The sequence below is a fragment of the Castor canadensis genome, chromosome 3 (assembly GCF_047511655.1).
Source record: "Castor canadensis chromosome 3, mCasCan1.hap1v2, whole genome shotgun sequence".
In the NCBI taxonomy this organism is placed as follows: domain Eukaryota; kingdom Metazoa; phylum Chordata; class Mammalia; order Rodentia; family Castoridae; genus Castor; species Castor canadensis.
In genome coordinates this window covers 162258158-162286035 of record NC_133388.1, presented here as the reverse complement: position 1 = coordinate 162286035, position 27878 = coordinate 162258158, and the positions used below count along the sequence as shown (strand labels likewise).

The 27878-nt window shown below is 43.6% G+C and overlaps 2 protein-coding genes across 7 annotated transcripts in view; one reads left to right on the top strand and one right to left on the bottom strand.

The window, feature by feature from the left end:
- The window catches only part of Ncald (neurocalcin delta), a 380673-nt gene extending 366236 nt beyond the window's left edge, over positions 1–14437 (top strand). For all 3 annotated transcript variants that reach the window (XM_074068948.1, XM_074068947.1, XM_074068949.1), the window contains 2 exons: positions 8095–8200; positions 11747–14437. In XM_074068948.1, the coding sequence (XP_073925049.1) occupies positions 8095–8200; positions 11747–11844 (204 nt within the window). In that variant the 3' untranslated portion in view covers positions 11845–14437. The remainder of the gene's footprint in view (positions 1–8094; positions 8201–11746) is intronic.
- Positions 13647–27878, bottom strand: part of Grhl2 (grainyhead like transcription factor 2) — a 150848-nt gene continuing 136616 nt past the window's right edge. For all 4 annotated transcript variants that reach the window (XM_074068945.1, XM_020187361.2, XM_074068943.1 and 1 more), the window contains exons 15-16: positions 21591–21655; positions 13647–19520 (exon numbers count right to left, since the gene is read on the bottom strand). In XM_074068945.1, the coding sequence (XP_073925046.1) occupies positions 19406–19520; positions 21591–21655 (180 nt within the window). In that variant the 3' untranslated portion in view covers positions 13647–19405. The remainder of the gene's footprint in view (positions 19521–21590; positions 21656–27878) is intronic.

Genomic DNA, 27878 nt, shown 5'->3' with positions numbered 1-27878 from the left:
ACATAGTCACAATTGACTCTTAATACATTGTCCTTTTAATATAGTATGAATTCAATTTGCTAAAAAGTTATCATTCTTTTAATATAGTATCAATTTGATTTGCTAAAAATGTGTTCAACATTTCTGCACCTTTGTTCATGAGGGATATTGGTCTGTAGTTTTATTGCAAGGTCTCTGTACTATGCGAGTGGGCAGTGCTTGCTTCACAGAATGAGTATAGCTATCATCTAGTCTGGGCATCTCAGGTTGTTGCCAGTTTTGTAAAATGATTTGAGAACTATTGCCTGATTCTCAATTTTCTGATTAAATTGTATTATTTTTTCATCAAATGTTTACTAGAAGACCCTAGTAAAGCCACTTGGGCATGGAGTTTTCTTGATGAGAAGATTTTTAGCTACAAATTTCATATCTTTATTAAGTAGAGGGATATATAGGTAATATGTTTCTTCTTGAGTGAGCTTGGTAGGTTTTATTCACCAAAGTACTTCTTGGAGCTGTGAGTTTATGGTTTTCATCAAGTTTGGAGAGTTTTTAATAATCATACTTGCAAGTATATCTCTGTGTTCCATTTTCCCTTTTAATATCTTTAATTAATATATGCTAGGCAGCTTAAAGTTATCACACAGTTCACTGATGTTCTATTATATTATAAGTTTTTATTCTCTGTTTCATTTGGGGTAGTTTTCTTCAAAGTCACTAATCTTTTTTTCTGTGAGGTCTAATTTGCCATTAATCTCACTCTATTTTTCACCTAAGACACTATAACTTTCATTACTAGAAGTTTGATTTAGGTATCTTTTATGCCTTCTCCCTCTACTTTTTGGATATAAGGGACATAGTTTTTGTATCTGAATGTCCTTATGCTAATTCTAACATCTTTGTCAGCTATAGACACTTTGATTGACTCATTTTTCTCCTGCTTCTATGTTATATTTTCCTGCTACTTTGCATGCATGGTAAGTTTTTGTTGGCTAGCAGACACTATGAACTTGGTCGTGTTGAGTGTTGAACTTTTTTATAGTCTTAGAAATATTCTTAAGCATTGTCCTGAGATGCAGTTAAGTTACTTGGAAACAGCTTGAAGTTTCTAGATCATCCTTGTAAGATTCGTTAAGTGACATAGGGTAGTGCACGTCTAGAACTAATTACCCTCCACTACTGAGGTAAGATTGGTATAGATAATAACTCAGGATTCCTGAGGCTTTCCATGGGTGGCAAAAACAAGCACTCTTCTTGACCTTGTGTGAGGCCAGGAGCTCTTCCTCCATATCTTCTCACTTGGTTCTTTCCCCCAGTCTTGGGTTGTTTCCTGCCATCCATATGTAACTCAGCTGGATACATGGGGAGACTGCTGCAGCTCTCTCAAAAATTCTGTCTGCAGCTCTCTCTTGTCTTGTTCTTTATCCTATGAACACCAGCCATGGGGATTTCTCCAGACTCTCAACTCCATCCCTCCAAGTCAGTGAGTCCACCAAGCACCATGTGGGGGACCTCTTGCCACTGTGGCTTGGAAACTCTCAAGGCACTATGCTGGGGCCACCACAGGACTTAGCAATTCTGTTCCCAGTTTCTCAGGGACTACTGTCTTTTGCTGTTAGGTTTCCAGTGTCTTGAAAACTGTTGTTTTAGATGCATTGTGTTTAGAATTTTGTTGTTATCATTGCTTAAGGTAGGAGGGTGATTTCAGTCCCTACCCATCTTGATCAGAAGCAGCACTCTCTGCTCTCATTTTAATGCATTTATCTGCCCTTCTGTCACCTGTACCATGAGCTCCCTGAAAGCAGGACTGTGATTTCCTTTCTTATCTAAAGGATGTCTCATTATCCCTTGTGTTTATCATAAAGCCAACAAACATTTGTTGACTGAAGCATGTATTAGACACCAAAGTACATACAGATAAATGTCCCTATCTTGAAGAAACTAAGACAACATTGGGAAGATAAACCTCATGGCGAAGCATAGAAGATAATCTATTCTGTAAAACTATGGGACAGACAACAATCGCCAGCTGAAGAAGGAGCCAGAGAGACTCAGGGTTCACTCAGAGAGAATTTTCATGGAATACTAGTTTCATCAACTGTTCATAGATGCCTGGTACCAAACCAGTTTGTTTGGGAAAACCAGTTTGGGAAGCCATAGGTTAAATAGAATTTAACAGGTTTCTGCATTGCAGGAATTCTCAGAGTCTTTAATATATTCTTGTCCATTGTAATGCTTTGAGACGATTCTGAAAGCAAGCAGCGTTTCTCACGCTGCTTTGATGATGGGCTCTCCCTGGTCTTAGAGTATCCTGGAAAACTATACTTCTTGGAAAGAGCTTTGAAAAAAACTTCTTTACCACATCAGCAGCAGTCAAAGTCCAGTCTGCATGCACATCTTTAATTTGGGACTTAACCGCTGTGAAGTGGCCTGTCATGACTGCCACTGGATACTTAAGAACAGGAGAAGGCTCTACCCTTGTTAAGGCCACGTTTCACCTCCCGTAAGGACAATTTACCAAAGGTACGGCTTCTTGTAAATAGTGAGCTAGTGTGAGTCGGCAGACAAGTCTGTGAAGACTTATCTTTTAAGGATCTTGGTGTCACAAAGGGAAGAACACAAAATGGCTCAGTGGATTAAAACTCCAGTGTTAGCAGCAAAAATTGTGGGTTTTTTTCCAAGTAAAATCTCATATGAAACCTAATATAAGAACGGAATGTCTTTGGTTGAAAAGGGGGTGGGACCCTGGGTTTCCTCTTACCGTCTTCCTCATATAAGGGTGTTCAAAGTAGCTGGGTACAGCACTGTGGAAACATGAAAGTTGCCAATTTAATTTATTCTCCTAACTCTAAATGAGGAAGTATTTACACATTCCAGGCATGTAGATAATGATCCCATTTTAAAAGTATTTCTAAAAAGATTTCCACGGCCTCTTCTACCCTCTTTTCCTAGTATATAAATCCTTCTAAGCAGGGTGATTTTCTTTATCTATAATCTAAAAACAGCCCAGTGCTGCTCAACTTCTTTTGCCCTTAGTCTGCTGTTGGAAGTCTTAATCGTCTGATTCTCTGTTGGAAGACCCTAAATTTTCTGGTGAAAAGACTCAGTCTGGGTTCCTTCAGAGAAAATGTTGAGTGTTGACTCTTGGAATTGTGCCCAGCCTCAGTTAATCCCACAACCTTTTTGAGTTCACATGTGAGTCCCTCCAACATTCCAAGAGGTTGTACCTTCAAAGGAAGGAAAAAAAGAGAGAGAGAGAAGGGAGGAAAGAAGGAACGAAGGAAGGAAGGAAAGAAAAAAAAAAAAGAAAAGGGAGGGAGGGAGGAAGGAAGGAAGGAAGGAAAGAACAAAAGAAAAAATAAAATACTATAAATGACGTAAAAATGTCACTGGGAAGGTGATAGGGCCAGACCACAACTGGGGAATCCTGGGTGTCCCCAACCTCTGCATTTACCCAGGGACAAGAATAAGACTCTTCAAGTTTAATTAAAAATAGATGTCTCTGCTAGGCCTCTCACTGGCATTACTAAAAATAAAGAGGAGAAGTTGCCTGGTTTCTTCATGGTTTAATCCATTAAATTTTGGGGAAAATGGAGCTAAAAGACATGATTTGCTTCGGATCACTGTCTGGGCTGTGTCTTTTCTCTGTGCTGTGAAGTCTCAGATTTTGCTGTGAGAAGGGAGCAGAGACAGATGATTCCCCAGCTGTGATTTTTGCAAGGCTATCATCCACTTACCTATTCCTGACACCACTGGAACTGATCACCTCCACTCTGCTGTCTGCTCTGGAACCAGCAACATTATAGACTTGGTTTTGTGAATAATCCACTAATCCTTATTGACGAATTGATACACATTTTTAAAAAAAAAGTCTAATCTTGGGTGCCATGGAAAGACCATCTGGAAATGTGAGTCTCTTAAAGATGTCCCTTCCTCCTCAACCCACAATGGAATCAGACACTGAGCACCCATAAACCCAGTTTGCAAATGCTACCTGTGTTGTGTAAGGCTGTTCGTGGAGAGGAAAGGTTGTTTGCAGACTTGTGTTTTACATTAGCCTGTCCTCTTCTCTATACCAGCCCCACTCATTCAGCTTAATTGTAAAAGGCTAAAACTCAGACTCTGTTGGGTGTGAGAGCCTTCTTTCTAACACATCCACGTGTATTTGCTTAGCCTTTCACTCATCTGTTTCACTAGGCATATTAACGGAGTAACCCTGGATTATTGCTAGTTGGTTTTGCATCAGAGCGCCAAGAAAGGAATTTCATGAACCCCAATCTTCAAGACTGAGTTCCAAGGAGTGTCCCAGACCAATGGTGCATTACTGGCCACTAGGGTACTGAGTAGTGTCTAGGTGAAGGCTTTGATGACAATTATGACACCATTGCTAGAATAACTGCCCACAGAGCTCACTGAGAAATGGGGCACTGTGGGGCTGCAGTGTGGTGTTTTCAAGTCTTTTTCTAAAGGATGGGTGGAATATAAAATAAGAAAGAGAATGCTCATCTTGTCGACTCCTTGATCCTATCTCCTAGCATATAGCAGACAAGAAATTATTGTGAGATAAATTACGAATGTCTACTGTCTAATACTTGTACACCATTGCCTGAAAAAAAATGGTATAGAGGTAGATCTGGGAAGTGAGTACACACAGAAAACACAAATTTAATAGCACTTCCATCTTTTGATTGATTATAGGAGAAATATAAATAACTTAACCTGGTCTATGAGGCCCACTGGCTGTCCCTACGTGTTCCAAAACCATATGCTTCTTCACCATGTTGATCTTCTCTCCATGTCTTCCACCCTAGCTTCTACAGTGTTTCCCTTATGTCTTTAAGCCCTACTTTCTTCATCTTTTTTTGCTCAATCATCAGTCCTCACTGGAGTCTTCCTATTCCTCCTGACAAGGCCTACCTAAGTCCCTATTACATCACCTCATTGGACTATGCACCCTGCTTGCTAGCCCTCCACCAGGTCTTACATTCATTTCTCTGTCTGCCTTCTTTCACAGAAAACCCCATGAGGACAAAGATTAGGTCAGTTATTCAACCTGCTTTACAGTAGTTGCACAGTAAAGATTTGATGGATGTGTGAATGGGTGAATGAGTAAGAATCAGGGTGGGAATAAAAGAAAGACATGCATTTTCATAACTGGAGTCCATGGGTGAGCTTTCAAATCTATGAGTCGTTGAAACCGTCTGCAGTGGTGTGTGTGTGTGTGTGTGTGTGTGTGTGTGTGTGTGTGTTCAGGGGAACATTTGCATGGATTCTAAGGGGTGAGGCCAGAACTGTTGACAGGTTCAGAACCATTAAGGGTTTTTACATGTATGGAAAGAGAGAGGAGAAAAAGAAAAATAGGTGGGAACAAGAAAAATATAAAGGCTGGGGGGATCTTTACAAAGACAAGGAGAATGGAAGAAAGGTAAGGGAGGAAAAAACACAAGAGAAGAGGATTGGGTTGGGAGACAGATATTCTTCGACAAATTCTTTGAATTTAGTGAGCCTGACTTTCTGCAGGACTTTGTGATAGGCACCACCAGTGGTCTGAAAAATAGGCAAATCTGACTGCCACTGTCACATGTAAAAAGACTACAATTCAGGGTAAGTGGAATGAAATGATCCAAAAGGCAGAGTCATTTGCTAGTGCAGAGGAAGGGTAGTTACACAGAGAAGTCTTCCTGGAGAGGGTCCCATTTCAAGCTGCCCTTGACACATGGATGGGTAGGATTTCAAGGAGGAGTGGAAGTGGTATAGGTGAGCATTCAGGTAAGAGAAGAGTATAAACAAGAAAACACCTGGTCCAAGAAAACAGGTATATGTCTGTCAGATCAGTAGACTCTTGACAACAGCCTCATCTGAGCTGCTACAAGATCTACGAGATGCTACCTTGGGCCAGTCATGGACACAAAGCAAGTAGAAGAAGCCAGTGAGACGATCTTCCATTGGCTAGACCAGACTCAGTGAAGGAGCCATCCAGCCCCAAAGAAGGTTGAAGACAGGTAATTACCCAGCCTTCTTAGGACTTCTGGAAAAAAATAAACTTACCACCTGTCCTTAAATGCTCCTACTGAATGGGTCAGCTTTCCCCTAGAAAGAGGCTCTGTTGTGTGTCCTAGTGGGGTGCCGATGTCTCCATACTGTGCTGCTGTTGCAGCGCTAAGATTCCTGGGCTTATGAACTAACAAAATGGTACTCACGCTCATCACTTGGTGCCACTGATTCCATGTTGCTTAGGTCAAGGGCTACAGAAGAGCTTTCCATGTAGCAAAAAAATAAAAAATAAAACAAAATAAAAAACAAAAAACTGGGTGAGGTTGCCAGACACTTGCCAGTATAGAAAGGCACCTGTTGTCTACCCCACTTATGGAATAGTCACCTGGTCCCACTAGAGCTAAGCACCTCTGTTTCCCCACTTGTAAAAAGAGTGCTAAGTCTGTGACCTTTCCTAGCTCTCCCAAGGAGTTGGGAGTTGAGGGGCAGGAGCAGATTAGGAGTCAGCTGTTCCCAACAGCTTGGCATGTGGCACTACAATCCTAGCACAGATGGTGGCATAGACAGAGACTGGAGGAGACATGCAACAGGGAAAGACAGATTATGACTTGCCTCTTGTCTCCAGAGACACTTCAGTGAATGCAGGGAAAACTGACCGTGGCTGAGTTTATCCATTGACACAGATCGCCCCAGACAGGCTTGGCCTTCCTCCTAGTTCAGCAAAGATACTGGGAAGGTTTAAGACAGAATCAGGAGCCGGCCTTAGGGGTTTCTGAGCTATGGGGTTAGTACACTGGTTGAGTCCAGCTTTCATCCTTATTTTGTTGACTGAAATTAGAATATTTTATGGACTTCCAGCAGGGTCAATTCTAAACCTGCGTGTAAAGCAAAAAAGATTAACCATTAATGTTCCTTTTGCTCCCACATTTCCCATTTGGAGACCCCTTCCCCTCAGCTACTTCTCTGGCTGCCCTGGAGAACCTTCCAGAAACCGTCTCCTGGCAAAATCTACTTTTCTTAAACTTTTTTCTCTAGGTCTAAGGAGCCCAAGGTGAATCTGATTAGTACAGTCAAGCTCTGGGAGTAAAAACAATGACTTTACGTGACCCTTCCCAAATGCAAACCACCTTTGACAACTGAGGCCTCCCAGGTCCTGTCTGAGTCCCGTAGAGAAGCCACAGGTGGTGGGAGGGACAGTTTCAGTACTGCTTTTAAAAGTCTTTTGGTAGGATACTTTTTTGATCACCAGATTCCACAGATGTGCTCAGTCTACCCCAGGCCTGAGATTGCACAATTATTTTAATCTAAACTCAGGCAGGATGTTCTCTCCTCAGGGCTACTGGGAACTTGCTGTGAGCCCACGGCCTCATATGACAGGGAAAAAACATTGGGGTGGGTTGGGATAGCCTGGGAAAGCTTCCCTGGGAGAACATAAGGACACGTAGACTATAGGGTGTCTGTCATCCTCTAGGTGACAGACCCGATCCTCTAGGTGGAGACCACAGGAACCCCACTTGTCTCTGTGGCCTGGGGTATGTTCCCCTATATCCTCGCTCCTCAAGGTAGGGTCCTGAGCACAACAGCAGCAGCAGCACGTGGAGCTGGTGAGAAACCCAGAGCTTTGCAGGGCATGGTGGCAGACGCCTCTAGTCTCAGCTACTCAGGAGGTGGAGGTAGGAGGATCTTGGTCTGAGGCCACCCCCAAACAAAGTTAGTGAAATCCTATCTGAAAAACAAACTTAAAAAAGAAAAAATCAAAAGTACTGGGGGTATGGTTCAAGTGGTAGAACACATGCCTAGCAAATGAGACCCTGGGTTCAAGCCCCTACTACCTATCCCTTTCCCAGGCCCTACTCATCAGGTCACTTGTAGGTGCATTAACATTTCAGACACAGCAGTTGTAGGTTTTCCTACCAGTTGTCACTACTGAGGGTCTCACTGGAGGAGAGCAAGCTCTGCGGGCCTGGCTTCTACCAGTCCTACAATAGATCAGTAGGGACAGGACCAGCTCCACGTGCACGTAGGGACCGTCCCTTCACCCCAGTATTTGAAAGGCTTAATAGTAGAGCCACTGTGTGCCAAGTTGTGTTCCTATCTTACCACCCTGTCTTCTGTCCCCAGGCAATCTACAAGATGGTTTCCTCTGTGATGAAAATGCCGGAAGATGAGTCAACCCCAGAGAAAAGGACAGAAAAGATCTTCCGCCAGATGGACACCAATAGAGATGGTAGGAGCCCTGCTTGGCTTTGCTCAGGTCGGGAGTGCTGGGGGTCAGGGCAGGGAAGTACTACTTAAGGACAAAATTTCATCCACAGGAACCTGGCACATGGACTTTTATGAGAATGTCCATTTTTAAGTGTCCCCTGTTGGCAAGAAGGAAGAGAAACCAGATTGCCACTGGAGAATTGATCCTAGTGTGGGGGAAATCCCTTAATTCTAGTCCCTTCTATCCTCCTTCTAGGTTACCTTTACCCTGGTCTTAAGAAGCAGAAGTGGAAGGATCCAAGAAACCACTGTTGGCACAGCCCAGTCCTCAGGACGGGCAGTGCAGTTAGTTTATCACAATACAGGAGGGGTGTGTTACTCCACACAGACCCCAGCAGCTTCACCCTGGTCTAGCCAGGGGGGGGAGTTATTGGGGTCTTCTGAGCATGCTCTAAGATGTGGAAACAAAGGTGCTCCCACAGGTATTGGGGATGGTGGTGGAGATTTGGGGTGACCAGCAGATTCCCACTCTGAGGTGCTACCCCCGACTGAAAACCATCAAGGGGATGCAAAGCAAACCAAAATGAAAAGGAAGGTTAGATTGCAAACACAAAACAAGTCAGGAATGGTGGCTCACACCTGTAATTCTAGCACTGGAGGTAGAAGCAGGAGAAATTCAAGGCCAACCTGGGCTACATAGGGAAATCCTGGCTCAATAAATAAATAAAAATAAAGAAAGAGACCAACTGGCTTTTAGATATTGGGTTATCAAATAAAATACAGAAGACCCAAGTACCCAAATTTGGATGAACACCAAGTGACGTTTTTTAATAAAAGTATTCCCCTAGGCAATATTTTAGATGTACTTACCCTAAGGAATTATTTGCTGTTTATCTGAAATTTAAAGTTATCTGGGCTTCCTTATTTTAGTTGTCAAATCCAGCAGCATATTGGTGCAGTACCTGGGTGGCAGCACTCGGCTCAGCCTGTTCCGTCATCAGCTCTGAAGTTCTTGCTGTTGCTACCTGCTCACCAGTTCTGTGCAAAGTGTTCAGCGTTTTTTTTTTTTTCTTTTTGATAGTACTGGGATTTGAACTCAGGGTAACATTTGCTAGGCAGGCACTCTACCACTTGTACCAAGCCCCTTTTTCTTTAGTTAGTTTTTAGATAGGCCCAAGGGGGCCTGGACCATCACCCTCCCATCCCCACCTCCCAAAGTAGCTGGGATGACAGGCCTGATCTACCATGCCCCATCTGTGCTCCACAGTTCTTGCCAGTGACGCTGATGTGTTTAACAACGGGATGGTGGGGGGGGTGGTGTTCAGCCTTTTTCTATGCCCACATCCAGGGCCCAGCTGCCTGAGAATCTGAGTGTGGGTGGTACAGGCTGCTCTTTGCCCTGTTTTCTCCCCAAAGATGCACAACGTCCTCTTCCATCCTGTTTCCCCATCCTCATGTGCCTCACTCATAGCAAACAGCTCGATTGTTTTGCAAAGATTAAACAAACATGAAATGATTTGAGTAGTTAATGAACTTGCTTGATAAACCATGTGCTGGTGTTCCAGGGAGCACAGTGGCTTAGTGCTCTGTGCTAGGTACAACCTCCTCTTTAGAGGAGGCTTAGAAGACTAAGGCACCTCAGGATAAAGCCTGCACTGTGTTTATCACAGGCAATGAAAGGGTCTCCCCACTGGGACGCAGCTATGCTGGGATCAAAGGACCCTGACTGGGTTAGCATTCCCAAAATGCAGTTGACTGATAAAAGTCCTGTGCTTTCCTAATGGAAAGATTGTGTTTTAAAAAAAAAGAAAGAAAAAAACGGGGCCAGGTGTGATGGCACATGCCTTTGTTCCCAGCTACCTGGGAAACCTACATAGGAGGATCAAGGTCTAGGGCCCTGTAGGGCAAAACTACAAGACCCTCTCCGAAAACCAAACTAAAAGCTAACGGACTAGGGCATGGCTCAAGTGGCAGATTGCTCACCTAGCAAGTGTGAGGCCTTGAATTAAAACCCCAGTACCACCAGAAAACAAAACAAAAAAACTAGAGGAGGAAGCAGGGCTTTAAGTCTGACAGTGTCAGGGGAGTCTCAGCACCCCTGAGTCTCAGTTTTTCAAAGGCTGAGCAAGTCATTACCATTTTGACTACAGCATGGCAGGGACATGGTCACTAAAAAATGGCCAGGACACACAGTTTAGAGGGACCTGTTTCTGTATTATAAATCAGTGGAACAGTCATTCGGTCACTCCCCCCCTCTCCTTCATGTAGATAAAGTAGATTTGCTAGACAAGAACCAGGTTCTGGTGGGCAGGGAGTTGTGGCTGAGGAGATGTGTTGGTGGTGACAGGGCTCCAATAAGCACCCTCTCTTGCCTGGGTTAGAATTCGTTGAGAAATTTAAGAGCAGTAACTGAGGCCCAAGGATAGAGCTACACTGGAGGATGTTGCTTAGTGTGAGAGTTCAAGGAAGTGCTAAAACCAGCAGGGTCCAGCAGGGTCCAGCAGGCTCTGTGCCTGTCTTAGAGGAGCAGATAAGAATGTCTTTGAGGCAGCTCCTTCCAAGAAAAGGAGGGGAGAGCTGAGCAAAACGGCCAGAAGTTCCCCTCAAAGTTGCCAGTCAAATGAGTGACATTACTCTTGGGGTCAGAACAGGGTAGGTAAGAGGATGGCCACTGCAGAAGTGCCAAGGAGGAGGAAAAGCCTCCCCCATCTTCTCTGCTACCATAGTGGCAGAGGAACCTCTCTGGAAGAGAATTCAGGCACATTTCAGCTTCTTTTGGGAAGAAAAGGACACTGGAGCAAACGGACACCAGCTGCTTGGGAGACTAAGGCAGAATGGTTGAAGTTCAAGGCCCGAAAGACACTGTCAAGGAAAGAAGGGAGAGAGAGAAAGGGAGGAAAGGAGAGAGGGAGGAAAGGAGAAGGAAAGGGAGACGGAGGGAGGGGAGGGAGGGAGAGACTACTAGGCTTCTCCCTCCAGCACATCAAGATAGTGACAGACCAGTGGGCTGCCTTCTGCCTGGCACACACTCCTTCATTTTCTTGACCTTGGATGGTGCTACAGACCTCACACGATGTCTGAAAGAAGGGACACTCATGTCCAGGGTCTCTGCCCGCATAAAAGGGAAGGGACCTGCTGCAAACCTAAGTACACCTGAGTGGCTGAAAGGCTCCCAGTTACATCATGGCCCGTGTGTGAAGCCTTGAGGGTCACTCATCCACAAATACTGAGTGGGCCCCCCTGGGGTAGGTGGGGGCAGATGAGCCACGAGGGCAGGGGCCATGTCAGGGTTATCCACTACCTCCCCCAGCCCAGGGACAGTCACACAGTGGGCTCTCAGGAAGAAGTGTTGAATGGACACTGCGCTGTGCTAGGTGCAGGAAGTGCCATGGTAAGCAAGGCAGCAGAGTCCCTGCCTTAGAGGTCTCACCTTGGAAAGTCACCTGGGCTCTATCTGGGGAGACTGGGCACAGGCAGGTGAGCGGCTGTGCTACCCACATGCAGTGGGAAGGGTGTGAACTCATGCAGCTGCCACCAGCCACCACTCACCCTTCCTCTTGCTTCCTAGGAAAACTGTCCCTGGAAGAGTTCATCCGAGGGGCCAAAAGTGACCCATCCATCGTGCGCCTCCTGCAGTGTGACCCGAGCAGTGCTGGCCAGTTCTGAGCCCCTCACCCCATGGAACCTACGAGCTGCTTGTGTTTCCTTTGATTCTTCCTTTTAACGTTTGGAGTTTTTTGTTTTGTTTTGCCAAATACTGTTGATGGTGATGCTGTCCCCTGTGTGGCCAGATGCGCCCTTCTCTGCGATGCCCTCGCCTTCAGCTTCTTTCATCATGGCCACTTTGTGGGCATGCCCTCAGCCCATTGCGCTTGTGGACAGCATGAACAGACTTTGTGGTGTTCGGTGTTCGACGACTTTTGAATCATTACTGTTATTTTTTCTTTTGATGCTAATGTCCCTGTTCTAAAACATAAGACTCCGGGGGGCAAGTGAAGGGAGTTTCATCCAGCCTGTGCTGTGATTCTATTGCAAGCTTTGAGGGGCTTCGTTTGGAAGACAGAACTCCCCACCTGGGTCTGTTGTCCCATGCGCCCTAGGGGCTATTGATGGCACCAGACGCTGGATTCCCTAAGAACAAGTTCCCCTCTGGGGCAAGGCTGTTAAAGGAGCTGGGACATCCCCTATGGAGCCATCTCCACCAACAGGCTCTGCCCCAACAGGCTGTAGTTTCTTAAGCTGTGAACATTTCAAAGGAAACAGAGGAGAGGGAAAAGACGGCTCGGCTATTTTTTCCATAGGTTTACACTAGTTGAGCTGAGTTTCTATGGAAATCAAACAGAAATGGCAACATATTCCAAAAACTAAACCCATCTTGTTGCCGATTGTGATTTCAAAACAAAACAAAACTGCTGTATATAAAATAGCGAGTATTGCAGACCAAATTAAGTGTTTTGCCTTGTAAATGCATGTTTAGTGAGCACTAATACAATCTTATTACAGAAGACTGTTTTTAGTAGCTTATTGTGAAGTAAGCCAACTATAAATGAATGTTTATGTCTTGTTTTAAAGTCATACCTGTCTTTGCACAAATTGTACCAGTCAGCAAGTATATTTTATATATTCCATAAAAGTACAAAGTAACCGTGACGAGGGCCCAACTTTGATTTTGAATGCTTTTCCAGTGTCACAGAGAACAGAAGCAGGGCAGGTTTAATGGGGTTGTGTCAATCAGAGCATCAACCAGGAAGTTAATGTGACTGAGAGGGGTCAGGTTGGTGGTTTGCCAGCTCAATCCAGCAGCTCATTGGTGGTGTGAGATTGGTGGCGTGTTGTTCTTCTGAGGAGATGGATACTTCACAGACTTGAAAAAAATAGCCTGAGTCCTTGGGACTTCCCAGGGGTTTAACCCACATTCCTGGTGAGGGAGCCATACCTGGAATGTTCACTTTTTCATGACCCCAGTGGCCCTTCAGAGTCAGAGGCAGGGCTGTCATCTCAGTCACCATAAGAAGGTATGAGTGAAAGTGTCCACAGTAGCCTGCTCTGGGGAATTCAACAGTATTTTTCATCACTGGATTCTTTCAATGCAGATTTCTATTTCCAAAAGTGACAAGAAAATTTGAGTTGCTGTTTGAGCTGGCCATCTTATACACACTAATTTGAATTGAGGGCCAAGAATAAAAACTGCTGGTTACATGCAAGTCATAGTCTCATAAGCAGTTGGCATGGGGAGGCCCAAACACTCAAGGAGGTAGGTGTGGGTTAGGTGGGGGAGACCTGCTCAAGAGAAGGCAGAGAGAGTCCTATGGGTCTGTCTGCAGCCAATTTGTATGATGGACCCAAATAAATCAATTCTGTAGAGTGAAATTTTGAACCTAGACTCAGTGTCAGTTGCTCATGTTTTATGCCAAAACCTACCAAATTCCTCCATGGGCCAAGTGGCAAAGTCTGTTTTTGAAAAAAAATAGGGAATTAACCTAAGTCATGGAATACAGAGGGGTGAGGAGATCCAGCACAATCTATTGCTAATACTTGAGAGTTGCATCCACTTTTTCCTACTCTGGACCAAAGACCTAGTTCTCTTTTGATGAGTGACATCAGTTAACATTGGAGAAACCTGACTGGGTTGCGACATCTGGTTGAGTGAGACCCACTGTGTTTCCTAAAACCTAGAGCTGGAATGAAGAGCAGAGGACTCCAGGTGTTCAGGAAAGAAACAGAGCCAGATGCATGGCTAATGAACGCCACCATCCCCAGAAGGAATGGAGATACTCCAGATGCTGGCCAGTCACTGACCCTGTGTGTACTTTCTCCAAGGCTGTTTTTCTCCTCTTTCTCTTCCCCCTTCCCAGGAAGGCCTTGGCATGTCTTGTCCAATGCACTGAAGTTTGGTCAAGGCTCTGCACAGTACCCAGAAGGCTGAATGCCTGAAGGCGCCTATTGCTCCTGTGCTGGGCTGTTTATCGTCTTTGCTATTTTCAGGGACCTCTGGAAATAACCCAAGTAAAGCCAGCCTGCAGTGTCCGAGGGACTGGAATAAATGGCTTATGACCTGAAAGATGCTGCAGAATGTTCGACTGTTCATACCTCACTTAAAAGTGGGGAAGAGGTGCTGTGGGTGCTGTCCCATCCCAGTGATATGCCCCATGGGGACTTTCCACAAGTGGATTTAATATATAAATCATATCATGTGTGGCCCCATATCAGTTGACTTTGTGTAGCTCTTGCCTGGCATTAAAGCATGTTTATTGTTTAATATGATTGTCTGGAAATGAAATTTTCCTGACTACACTGCTGCCCTGTCTGATTCTACCTTGGTGAGGGTCCAGGTTTGAGTTCTAGGCTCCTCCTGGTATTGTTCCTGCCCTAGAAAGACACAGGGAGCCAAGGTTTGGGGCGGGAGGTGGGGATGGAGAGTGCTCAGTCCAAAGTCCTATTCAGAAGCATTCTTGGTGTGTGTACGGACTCCTTACTTCTCTCTGATCATGACCTTCACCTCCTTCCCCCTTTTCTCCTTTTCAAGCTGGAGTCCAAACATTAGGCACAACAGGAGAAACTAAGGCAAACTTCTACTCAGTAGGGTCTAGGTAAGTCTAGGAAATTGACACAGTTCTCTTCCCTCTCACGCTCCCAGTCTGAGAGGATCTGTTGCTGTTATTGGCCTTGCTCCTCATCCAGAAGTCCAGTGCTGTAGGAACAAGGGACTGCTAACTCTTGAGTGTTATCTGTAACAGGAGCCTCAATGGCCACCCAGACCTCATGTGAGCATTGAGTTAACATGGAGGGGAGACTTCTCACCACACACAGTTGGTCTCTATGGACCAGCAGTGGCCTGATACTCATGAGGTCTGCTCATGAATGATAACAAATCGAGGGTGGGGAGTCTCCAATTTGATGAGAGGTCTGCACACCTGCAACCTGGCAAGTCCCATGCATTTCCAAACCTGAGGTTCCTATCATCCAGGGCATTTTCCCCATGTTCTGACCCAGCTCAGACCCCTCACAGCCTAGTTCAGCACTCTCCAACTGAAGAGGGTAGGTGTTCCCTCAGGAAAGACAAGGACTGTCCTTGAAAGAAATGGAGAAATCCCCAGGTACCCTTGGTTTTCGTCAGGATAGTGCTCAGTACTTTCCTGAAATGTTCTGAGTTTTGAGGTGGTTAAAAAAACAAACAAACGAAATCAGAGAACACCCTCCCCTCCAAAAAACCCAAAACAAAAAAAACTCCACCAGGTCCTGTATTTTCTAATTCAGAAGAGGAGCAGTCAAATAAAACAGGGAGAGTTCTGTACAATGAAGAGATGCTCTGGCCTAGGGCATCACTAATGAGTTACTCATTTCAAGCAGGGTTCTCTCCAGCTGAATGCTGACTACAGGCCGCATCCTGTCCCGGGCAATAATGTGCCACGCACACTCCCAGACATCCCTGTGGACACAAACACTGATGACAGGGCAGAGCTAAGTGGGACAGCTCGGCATGGCCAAGGCCACGGGGAGGCTTACTTAGGACTTTTCTCAGCACTGTTCCAGGAAACAGCTGGTATTTTAAGTTTCTGGAAGAAATGGCACTTTGATGTGCAGGGCAGCTGGGCCTTTCAACTCCAGTCTTTATTAAATACTCTCCTTGGTGACCAGTACACACCACCCTCGTGAAGGCAGGCAGGTGAACAGTCTCTCTCTTCTCAATGTACCTCTTAACAGTAGTGTCTGCAAAGTAGCTTCCCCCTCTACCCAATCCTTTCCAGAAATCCAATTCTTTCCAGAGTGGTGCATGAGGGGTGTTTGCTGACCAGGGAATGTGTGACTTGGGTGATGATTGCTGTTGGTGCTTTTCATCATGCCCTTCTTCTTTTATTGCTTTTGGCTGATCAGAAGCCCTCACTGTCTTTCCTCTAATTCCCGAGTCCCCAGTATTAACCCATGCACCCATTTAGAAGAGCTCTGAGAAGTATAGGGATGAAGGAAGCTTATGAACACCATATACCACATACCACATACCATATACCACACACCATATACCACACCACATACCATATACCACACCATATACCACACACCACATACCACACACCATATACCACACACCACATACCATATACCACACACCATATACCACACACCACATAGCATATACCACATACCACACACCACATACCATATAGCACATGCCATATACCACACACCATATACCACACACCACAAACCATATATCACACACCACATACCATATACCATATACCACATACCACATGCCACATACCAAGGTATATGATACCAAGATTTCTTTCCACTCAGGCCAAAAGCCCAACACTCACCTCACAGAAAGCACCAGACACCATTGTTTCACTCTTATGTTATGAATATTTATTTTTTCTTCTTAAAAATGTACAAAAAATAAAATAACTGTATTTATAGTTTATAGATTCCCCCTTTCCCATTTACAAAACTATTAAGTTACATTTACTTTTTCTTTTTTTGTCAATGTGGGAGCAAACTGTACATATATCACTCTCCCTTGCTTGTCTTTAAGAAAGAGCCATTCTTAGAATTTGGCACAAACCCTCTATTTCTGCTGCATTTTTGTGATTTTAAATATGAAGGAAAATAAATCCTTGACTCATTTCACACTTCCCAAGTTTCTGAGCTGGGACATCCCTTCATCTTTTAGGAAGCCATTCCAAGATGTCTGACTGTGGATTTGAATTGGTTCCAATTTCTAAACACCGGAAAGGTTTCAACAATTTGGGGACGTTATAAGAAAAACATTTGTTTCATATGTTCCCATCTTTTATGGATTAGATTTTTTTTAAAGCTTATTTATTTGGTTGTGATTAATTTAAGGGACAAAAAAGAAGAGGAGGCAAGTTTTCCTATCTTGCTGGAGTGTTTTTGCTCATTGAAGCTCTGCTAGCATATGAAGCTTTTCATACAGATGAAGGACAGACACACAGAAGCTAGCCAGGGGCACTCCTAGAGAGCAGAGGGGTGGATCAATGGATGTAACACTCTGCACTGCCCTTTGGTGGCACTGGCCTCAGATCCTTTGTTCTGGCAATGGTCACCACAATGACTGCTCAGGCACTTAGGACAAATGCAAAAGCATTTCTGAGTCATCTTCTGCCTTATGGCGAGGTTGGCAGTTTTCTGGCGAGGTTGGCAGTTTTCCAAAAAGGCTGGAGAGGGGTCAGGAGCCTATGTCAGGTTGCCACACATTTATCTTTTCCCTACTCTGCAGTCCTATGAACAGCCGTTAGGTCTGCCAATCCTGTTTGAAACTAAGGAGCACGGGAAGTACATAGTACATCATGTATCTCCAGCACTGAATCCATCCATCTTAGAACAGAACAGAGCCTCACTAGTACCCAGGATAGTCCCAAAGCTGCTGGTCCAGGGTGTAGCAACTGGAACAGAGGAGGGAACAGTTTAGAGCAGAGCTGCACCCAGGATGCAAACATTGGTAACCACAGGGAGGGAGGGTGACATATCCACAGGACACACAGAAAGGTGATCCCCTTCACCATCCCTTGGGATCCTCCTGGGCACTGCACCTGATATCCACCACACTCAATTCCTCTGCAGCTCTGAGGAGCAATCGTAGGCTGGAGGCAGCCCTCCCTCCTGCTCTGCGCCTCAGGGGTGGGTGAAGTGGGAAGCAGGAGCCCCAAAAGCGGGGCTCCATGTGAGACATCAAAGTGCTTTACAGACAAATCGGGACCTGAATGTGGATCTGTCCTAGATCCTGGGAGTGGTGTGCCTGGTTACCAAACACCTAGTGCTTCAGTCCATGGGGCAGACACAAATCCCTACAACCACCCACCTGTCCCCTCTAAGGGAACAGCGGCCCCCCATGGTGCCTCCTTTTCTGACAGTTCAGATCTTTATTTCCCAGGGGTGTAGCAAAAGGACAAGGCTTTCTCTCTCCCAGACTGCTTCCTGGGGCTCGGGGGCTTTCTCACTCCCTCAAAACTCTGTACGCAGGGGCACAGGCAGCTCCACCCTCCCTTTCCATTTCCCAGGCACAGGAGGAAACCCAACCTGCAGCTCAGAGCTGAGCTGTTGGCCTGGCTCTCAGTACTGCAGTTGGGCTTTTGAAGGGGCCACTTGAGATGAAGGACGTGCCTGTAAACTGTGAGATGCTCCATGCTGTCCAGGATTCTCATGATGGCCAAGCAGCTCCCCAGCAACAGGGCCCCAATGCAAAACCCCTGCACGGTCTCTCCAGAAAGCTCACGTGGTGCCGGTAGCAAAGCCAGAGAAGCAGTTGAACCTCAGACAACACGACCTCTCCCACAGCCGGCTCAAAGGAAGTCCAGGAGCACACGTCATCACGAGATAAACACCGTGGCTAGGAGGGAGAGCTATGCCTGTGGAGTGAGCTCCCTCTGGGGTCGGGGAATAAATCCTTAAACATGCCAACTAAAGAATTGGTTCCAGTACCCACCACAGTTACCTGACGCCCCAAAGGCCTCTTCCCTATCCCAGCACCAGAACAGGTGCAGAGGTGACAGCTCTGAGTTTCAGGTATATGCCTCCCCTAAGCCAGTGGCAGCAAACCTGCCCACATACCACTGGTAAAATATATTATTGCGATATTATAAACACTATGTACACAATCGTCAGGCATACTTTTGTGTTCTTTACCACTTACACAGTAACTGAATGTCTTTCTCTACAAGGCCCAATTGGCCACTTGCTGGGATCCCCTGGAGGTATTTAACAATGTGACCTTCCTTGGAGCAACCTGAAGGTTGACCAGTCCAGGGATGTCCACCTCTTACCTTGGTGACTACTTGGTGATTACTGCACCAAATAGCTCATGCTGTCCATCCACTTAAGAGGTGTGGAAAGGTTAGAAAGAAGACATGACAAATTTTCAGGCTCTTCAAGATGAGTGGACTGCTTGTGTTTCCCTTGAAGGGGGGACTCTGGAGGGGTCTCATGTGGAGCCACCAGTGACCTTCAGAGTCCTGGTGGCCAATAAATAAGGACCCAACAGGCCCACGGCAACTTGCTGAGGGGCTCAGGCTTCAGCTCCACGGGGGAGCGTCGAACACATTGACGACCAGTGGGGCCTTAGGCCCTGCTCACTTCCCAGCACAGTCTTGTAACAGCAGTTGTGGGATGGGTCAGATGGGTGTCCCGGTTCTGGGGTGCTGGGGGTCCCCATCTTTCCCAGGGAGGAATGCACTGAGAGCTCCTGCCAAGGGGATGTGGAGCCCAGGGCTCAGATCTCCATGAGCGTGATCTTGAAGCCTTCCACCATGCTCTCCATGTTGAGGATGAAGGTGTCCTCATTCGAATAGTGCTCGATGATGTTGTCATCCATGTTCACCAAGATGCTGCCAAGCGTGGAGTAAGAAATAAAGACACTTGAACAGTGGGCACAGTGCAAGGGAGGCTTCAGGCTAGTGGTTCTCTTAGCCACTCTTTTTGCAATGGAGGCTGAGAGGGGTGGAGGAGACAAGCCTCATTCTATTTTCTTTTCCCAAAAACCAGTTTGAGGAAAGCAAAGCCTCAATTTCTCACAACTACCCTCATGACCTCTTATTAAACAGGAGATCATTCAACCCAACCCTCTTGTTTTGTAGATTAGTAAACAAAGGCTCAGAGAAGTGAGCCTGAAATCACAGTTAGTTACCAACAGAGCCACACCTAAATAGTTAGGCCCCTAACTATTTTCATTAAGCCACGTTGCTCTGCCCTTAGCAGGAGGAGGAAAATAAACAGAAGTGCGGCTACCCTTTGTTGAGCACACAATAATGTGTGCCTGTGTAACAGGCCTTGTAATTAATCCTCACAGCAATCTTAAAGGTAGTGTTTATCACCACGACTTTCCAAATGACAAAAACTCAGTGAGGCTCAACCATTTCTCCAAGTTCATCCAGCCAGTGTATGGCTAAGCGAGGTTTGAAACTCGCTTTGCCTCACTCGGAAGCACTTACTTGACCACAGGTGGCTTACTCCTTGGCTAACTATCCCTGCTGAGTTTGGTTTGAAGAAAATCAACAACTTCCAAAGTCTGTCCATGATTTAGAGCTCCTTGAGCCAATCTTACTCTTGGAAGTCAGACAGATGTAGTTTGAGAATGAATAACTGATTCTTGTTTTACAGCAAGGCATCATCAGGAAGTTGTTCAGTCTTCTAGAGCCTCAGTTTATTCTTTTGTAAAAATATGAAGCACCCAGCTTTAGAGGAATGCTGTTGGGATAGAAGCATTTAGCACAGGGCCTGATGCACGTTTAGTGAAAAGCCAGCACTATCATCAGTGGTATGTACCCTGCACTGAGGATTTCTGCTCAGTGGAAGGAATTTGAGAACTAACTCAAAGGAATATACCTGCCTATTGCAGAGACTTTGGAAAGACTTGTAACTTGTAATACCCACTTTGGTGAGTTTCCCAACAAGGGTTCTAATATATAACCAGAGGCACCATACTCAGAAAGCCTGAGAATCCCAGAAGTCAATTTGCTTTAGGAAAGAGGCCCAGAGAAAAGTTTAAAGACCCATTTTCTGCCTCTTGCAGAAAAATAGCTCCAGAAGCTGAGTTAATGGAGACTCTCTTGAGACTCAATTCTGTGCTATGACTCTTAAAATCTCATACAGAGGTAGCCCTGGGGAAGACTCAGAGGTGGCAGATGGCAGAGTGTGGAAATTAAGCCCTTAAGCATTGAGACCATAGGCATGAATGCAAATCTGTGTTCTACTTACTAAATATGAGACTTGGCACAAGATGCTTAAGTAGCCTCTGGCTTAATTTCTTCACCAGTAAATTAGAGGTAATAATAGATTCTACCTCATAAAATAGTGAGGAGTAAATAAGGGAACATGTAAACCACTTATCAGGGGACCCAGAACCTGCTGAATACCTGAAAAGTAAGAGCTATGCTCATAATTGAGGGCAAGCAGGAGCAAAGAGCACTTGAGAACTTTTTGTTGATAATTACCTTGGAAGGATTTCCTATGTCCTGAGCCATTTTTTGACCCCATTTGTACCACCAATGCCAAGAGCTACATGTGGTTGGTTACCTTTAAACACTACTCTTTGAAGGGTGACTGCCATTTTTCCTGGTGTCTCCACCATCTCCAGACCCTTTAGCTTACCTGCTAATCCTGTCATAGGAACAGTGCATCTCCATGGACACCTTGACAATGCATCATCTCCCTCTCTCCTTCTCTCTTTCCTCCCTCCTTCTCTCCTTCCCTCTCCTGCCCCTTCTCATTAAAGACCTTCAAAACACATTGCAAGCTGCTGTGTGATCCTATGGAAGGATGACACACAATGTCATCCTTGGACAGATGAAAGATGTGTGACAGAAGTAACAAAAGACAGGTACTATTAAAAAACAAACAAACACATAGTGTTGACTTGTCTGATTCGGAAGCCAATATAAGTTCAGTTTCTTTCTTACCCTTTTTTGCTTTTCTTGTAAAGCTTTGCTATCTTCTCCACGGGCAGCCCATACTTCTCAGATATCTGTAACACAAATGACAAAAAGGCACGTGAGAATGGAGCCCAGGTGAAAATAAGGAGAACATGCCACTTCATTCTCTTGCACATCTTCCTGGGCACAGCATGGTCACGCTCAAAATGTTAATTTATGAGTTTCTCCCTTGGGACAGGCCTTAAATCACTCTACAAAAGATTCAGCCAATTGGGAATTCAATCTATGATACAAGTGCTATTTCAGATCAGTTGAAAAACATGGACTCTGAACAGGACGTTGGATTAAATAGGTAGCCATAAAGAAGAAAATTTAGCAAGTTAATCGGACCCTCTTTTCCACTCCTTTCATCAGAAGAGTTTTCAGGTAAGGCAGGTATGATAGTGCATGCCTTTAATTACAGTACTTGGAGAGCTGAGGGTGAAGATCTCAAGTTTGGGCCAGCCTGGGCTACATAGTGAGACTTTGTTTCCAAAAAAAAACACAAAATCAGGTGGATTGAAGATTTATATACATAAAAGATGAAATCACAAAATTATAAGAAGAAACCATGAGTTAACACTTTGTATAGCTATCTTCTTAATGTAAGGAAGATCTTTCTAAGAAAACATGAAACCTGGAAATAAATGTTAAAAGGTTAATAAAACAACACAGAATAAAATTACCAGTATAGCAAAAACCATAAAAAAACTGAAGGAAAATAATGCACTGAGGAACTTTTTTTTTTTAATAACACAAATGACACACAGCACTAACTTCCTTAAATTAAAAAGAACTCCTGCTTTGGCTGGAGGCATAGCTCAATCAGTAGAGTGCCTCCTTGGCAAGTGCAAAGCCCTGAGTTCAAATCCCAGTTCCATCAAAAGAAACAAACAAGAATATATCACTGTTTATGATAGAAAAAGGTGCATTCAGCAAATGTTCATTAAACATATTTAGGTATTTTGTCAGTTAAAAATGGCATAATCATTAAAAATAGGGGAAGCCTACATGAATTCACATTTCAAAAATCCTTAACACAGGAAAAAAGGAAATCGTAACAGTCTATATAATGTGATTCCATTTTTATTTTTAAAATTATGTGTGTGTGAATAAATAGAAAATAAAGGACTCACTATTAACAGTGGCTACCACTGAAGAATGGACAGAAAACAAGATTCTTACACTTTGTACAATTCTGGACTGTGACACTTTTAAAAGCATAATGTTGAAAAATGAATTCTGTCTCAACTGTCAGGCATACCCTCTCTTCTCATGAGTACCCAGTGGGCTCACAGGCAGCTGAGGGGGTGAGGTTTGGGACTTGATTACTGGAAAGTCTAGCAGAAGCAGCTTTGGATCCTGAGAAGAGCTTATTCATGGAGAAATAGGTTCCCATCCAGCAGGAAGACCTCTCCAACCTAATACACTCAGAAGAACATAACAGCTGGGCTGAGGGCTGGGGGAGAAGGCCAGATAGCAGCCTGCCTGCTGCACAGTGGTCCATCCTGATGAGGTTTCCACAGACACACCTAAGCCCAAAATGAGTAAAGCTAATACATCCAAGGGAGGCCTCCAGGCAGTGGAAAAAACTGACAGCATTGTGTTGGAGGCACTCATTTGAACACAACATACAAAACAACAATACAAAAGAATACTTACGAAGCACACGTATAGAATTCTGATCTAAGCATTGAATACTGAACTAAAAATTTAAGTTAAATAAAATGAATTAAAGGACAGGTGGTCAATTCAGAGAAACAAACAGTGTTAAGAAAAAAATCACATTAAAAACAATCTCAGAGTGCAAAACAAAAACAGACAGAAATCATGAAGGAAGAGACTTGAAAAGAACAGTCAGGTTACATATGGTATGAAATTATCTCAGGCAGAGAAGGTTCAGATGAAGATGAAGAAATTATTAAACAAATAATAGAAGAAAGACCCATATTTTGGGCAGGAGAGATCAGTGAGAAAAGAGTCACACATTTGGCTACTTTGAAAAGTAAAGAAACTATTTTGGAATCTCCTACACAAAAAGAATAAGTTACCAAAAAAAAAAAGTATAAACCTAGCTTCCGTCTTCTGTATGCAGCACTAGAAGGCAAAAAGGACAGTGGAACACCTTCTATAGACTATGGAAAAGAAAAAGAAAAAGAAAAAGAAAAAGTCTTTATCACACAAATGGTATACACCAGCAGGCCATCCCTCACTTCTGAAGATGAAAGAACAACTCAAAGAAATGCAAGTATTCAGAAAGTATTCCACCCAGATATCGCATTTGAGGAAAATATACTCACAAGAAGTCTCTCTGAACAGAGATGCATTAGAAGGAGACTTCAAACTAGGCAAAGGGAAGGAAAACAAGCAGCCAATGTTGCCGATAAACTTCAGTGTGTGTATGAATGTGAATGTTAAGTGCTAAAGTAAGGTAGAAAGGAGAAAAATAGAGGGGATGAACCAGATTGGCTTTTAGTACATATACACATGAAAACGTCACAATGAAACATCCTGTATAGATATTTTAAACAAAAGTGTCTTTTTTTCAAAATCAGAGAATAGGAAGGTAAAACAGGTCCTGTCTGGGGGTTTGGTACCAGAGGAAGTAGGGAGGATGTAAGGAAAGGATGTAGGAGGGTGAATGTGATGGAAATACTATGTACTCATGTATGAAAATGGAAAAATGAGACCTGTTGAAACCATTCCAGGAATGAAGAGCAGGGGGATAAAGAATGATGGAGGGGGTGAATTCAACTATATTATAAGAACTTTTGTAAATGTCACAATGTACCCCCAATATAATAATATAATAAAAATAAAATAGAAAATATACTGTAGAGAACAAGCAACTGAAAAAAATAAAGATAATGTGCATTTCAAAAAAGGGTATTATTGATATGTCCAGATTCATTGGTCCTCTAAGTGTCCCCCAATAATTGTTTTTTTGTTTTCACTCTTCTGTGAGATTGTCAAGAATGAAAAGTGATAGAATTCATAGAAGTAACTAATGTACTAAAGAAATATATCTATCTACATACACATACACAGGTACATATGAAGTGAAGTTTCTCTTTGGTTGACATCCATCATCATAATGAGGAGGAATCCAGAATGGTCTGTCATAGTGCTGCTCTTACCTTGATGCTTTGAAAAAAATGCAATGTGTGTGAACTTTTTTCCTACATTAGAATGTATCTCAGGGAACATGTCTTTGCCTGTCAGTTGTCTAGCTCTGCAAGAAACTACACATTTGCCTCAGGCTGTCAACAGCCAGCATCAAGCTGAGATGTCCACCACAAGCAGGAAGGAGGGAAAGAGATTGGTTTGTCGAAATTGTCCATGGGTAGGATTGCCTAGATCATCCATTGTGTCCAGAAATGTCCTGATTAATACCTCAAAATTTAGCATCCTCTTTCATTCTTAAAGTGCACTGTTTTTTATAATTGTATGGTCACTCTATTCATGACCTTTGTGCGTGAAATTCTAATCTCAGTTTTTAGTTTGATTTCTAAGGATAATTAAAAGTGAGTTTTCTTTTCTTTTTTAAAAAAGAAGGATTTCTGCAGTAAGAAGGATATAATGCAAAGAAAAATCTAATTGCCTTCTAAAAAATCAAAGGTATTAAACTATTTCAGCAAAATCTAGAAGTTGGGAGTTTGTGGGACCAGAGCAAGCATTTCAGTGAGCTCATCTGAAGGTGGAGGAGGGAAAGGGAGACAAGAAAGCTCTAAAAGTCCCACCATACAGAAATTCAGGGGAGCTGGGGGGGGGGTTGGTGTGGGAACTTTACTTTCACATAATACAGAAATAAAAAGGAGGTGGGGTTGAAACAATTTAGGAAAAGAAAGGAGTAACTTTTAAAGTAAAAAGATGAAAACCAGCAAGAAACCACAAAGTGAAATAGATAATACACAAAAAGATGGAAGAAATAGAATCAAGTGTGTCAGTCCTCACACCAAATGAAAGTATACTTCATTCTTTCAGTAAAAAGCAGAGTGTGTAAGTTGATGGAAAAGAATAAAATAAAAAGAGAAAGAAAGAAAACCAGTCAAATGATATTTAAAAGAAAATCACCTACCACGTGGTAATAAAGGACTGACTGGCGAGTGACCAAACTGAACAATGTAAACAAAAAGAAAGTAGGAGCAATGAGGTTAACAGAAGCAGGCGTACTGTACAATCGATGAGTTCAGAATGGGTGTGATGAGCCAAGGCAATGCTCAGTCAAAAGAACAATGCTGGAGGTATCACAATACCTGACTTCAAACTATATTACAAAGCAATAACAATAAAAATAGCATGGTACTGGCACAAAAACAGACATGAAGACCAGTGGAACAGAATAGAGGACCCAGATATGAAGCCACACAACTATAACCAACTTGTCTTTGACAAAGGAGCTAAAAATATACGATGGAGAAAAAGCAGCCTCTTCAACAAAAACTGCTGGGAAAACTGGTTAGCAGTCTGCAAAAAACTGAAACTAGATCCATGTATATCACCCTATACCAAGATTAACTCAAAATGGATCAAGGATCTTAATATCAGACCACAAACTAAATTTGATACAGGAAAGAGTAGGAAATACTCTGGAGTTAGTAGGTATAGGTAAGAACTTTCTCAATGAAACCCCAGCAGCACAGCAACTAAGAGACAGCATAGATAAATGGGACTTCATAAAACTAAAAAGCTTCTGCTCATCAAAAGAAATGGTCTCTAAACTGAAGAGAACACCCACAGAGTGGGAGAAAATATTTGCCAGCTACACATCAGACAAAGGACTGATAACCAGAATATATAGGGAACTTAAAAAACTAAATTCTCCCAAAACTAATGAACCAATAAAGAAATGGGCAAGTAAACTAAACAGAACTTTCTCAAAAGAAGAAATTCAAATGGCCAAAAAACACATGGAAAAATGCTCACCATCTCTAGCAATAAAGGAAATGTAAATTAAAACCACGCTAAGATTCCACCTCACCCATTAGAATAGCCATCATTAGCAACAGCACCAACAACAGGTGTTGGCGAGGATGCCGGGAAAAAGGAACCCTCTTACACTGTTGGTGGGAATGTAAACTAGTACAACCACTCTGGAAAAAAATTTGGAGGCTACTTAAAAAGCTAAACATTGATCTACCATTTGATCCAGCAATTACCACTCTTGGGGATATACCCAAAAGACTGTGACACAGGTTACTCCAGAGGCACCCACACACCCATGTTCATTGCAGCATCATTCACGATAGCCAAGTTGTGGAAACAGCCAAGATGCCCCACTACTGACGAATGGATCAAGAAAATGTGGTATCTATACACAATGGAATTTTATGCAGCCATGAAGAAGAACAAAATGTTATCATTTGCTGATAAATGGATGTAATTGGAGAACATCATTCTGAGTGAGGTTAGCCTGGCCCAAAAGACCAAAAATCGTATGTTCTCCCTCATATGCAGACATTAGATCAAGGGCAAACACAACAAGGAGAATGAACTTTGATCACAAGATAAAAGCGAAAGCATACAAGGGAGATATGAGGATAGGTAAAACACCTAAAAAATTAGCTAGCATTTGTCACCCTCAATGCAGAGAAACTAAAGCAGATACCTTAAAAGCAACTGAGGCCAATAGAAGAAGGGGACCAGGAACTAGAGAAAATGTTAGATCAAGAAGAATTAACCTAGAAGGTAACACCCACGCACAGGAAATTAATGTGAGTCAACTCCCTGTATAGCTACCCTCATCTCAACTAGCAAAAACCCTTGTTCCTTCCTATTATTGCTTATACTCTCTCTTCAACAAAATTAGAGATAAGGGCAAAATAGTTTCTGCAGGGTATCAAGGGGGTGGGGGGGAGAGGGAGGGGGCAGAGTGTGTGGTAAGGGAGGGGGTGGGGGCAGGGGGGAGAAATGACCCAAGCATTGTATGCACATATGACTAAAAAGAAAAAAAGAATGGGTGTGATGAAATGATAAAGAGCACAACATATGGAAAAGGTATAGCAAATAAGAAACTTGATACATCCAATAGCATAGCACTGATGGATATAGGGAAGCCTTGAAAAAATGCAGTTATAATGAGAGACTTCAATATACTTCTAGAATTGGGTAAATCTATTAGAAAAATTCGTATGATAATATACTTTATATAATAAAAATACATAAACATTACATCTCCTGAAGAGACTCTTTTTGAAAGTACTGAGGATTGAACCCAAGGCCTTGCACATGCACTGAAATACGTGAGCCACCCCTCCAGCCCCCTGAAAAGATTCT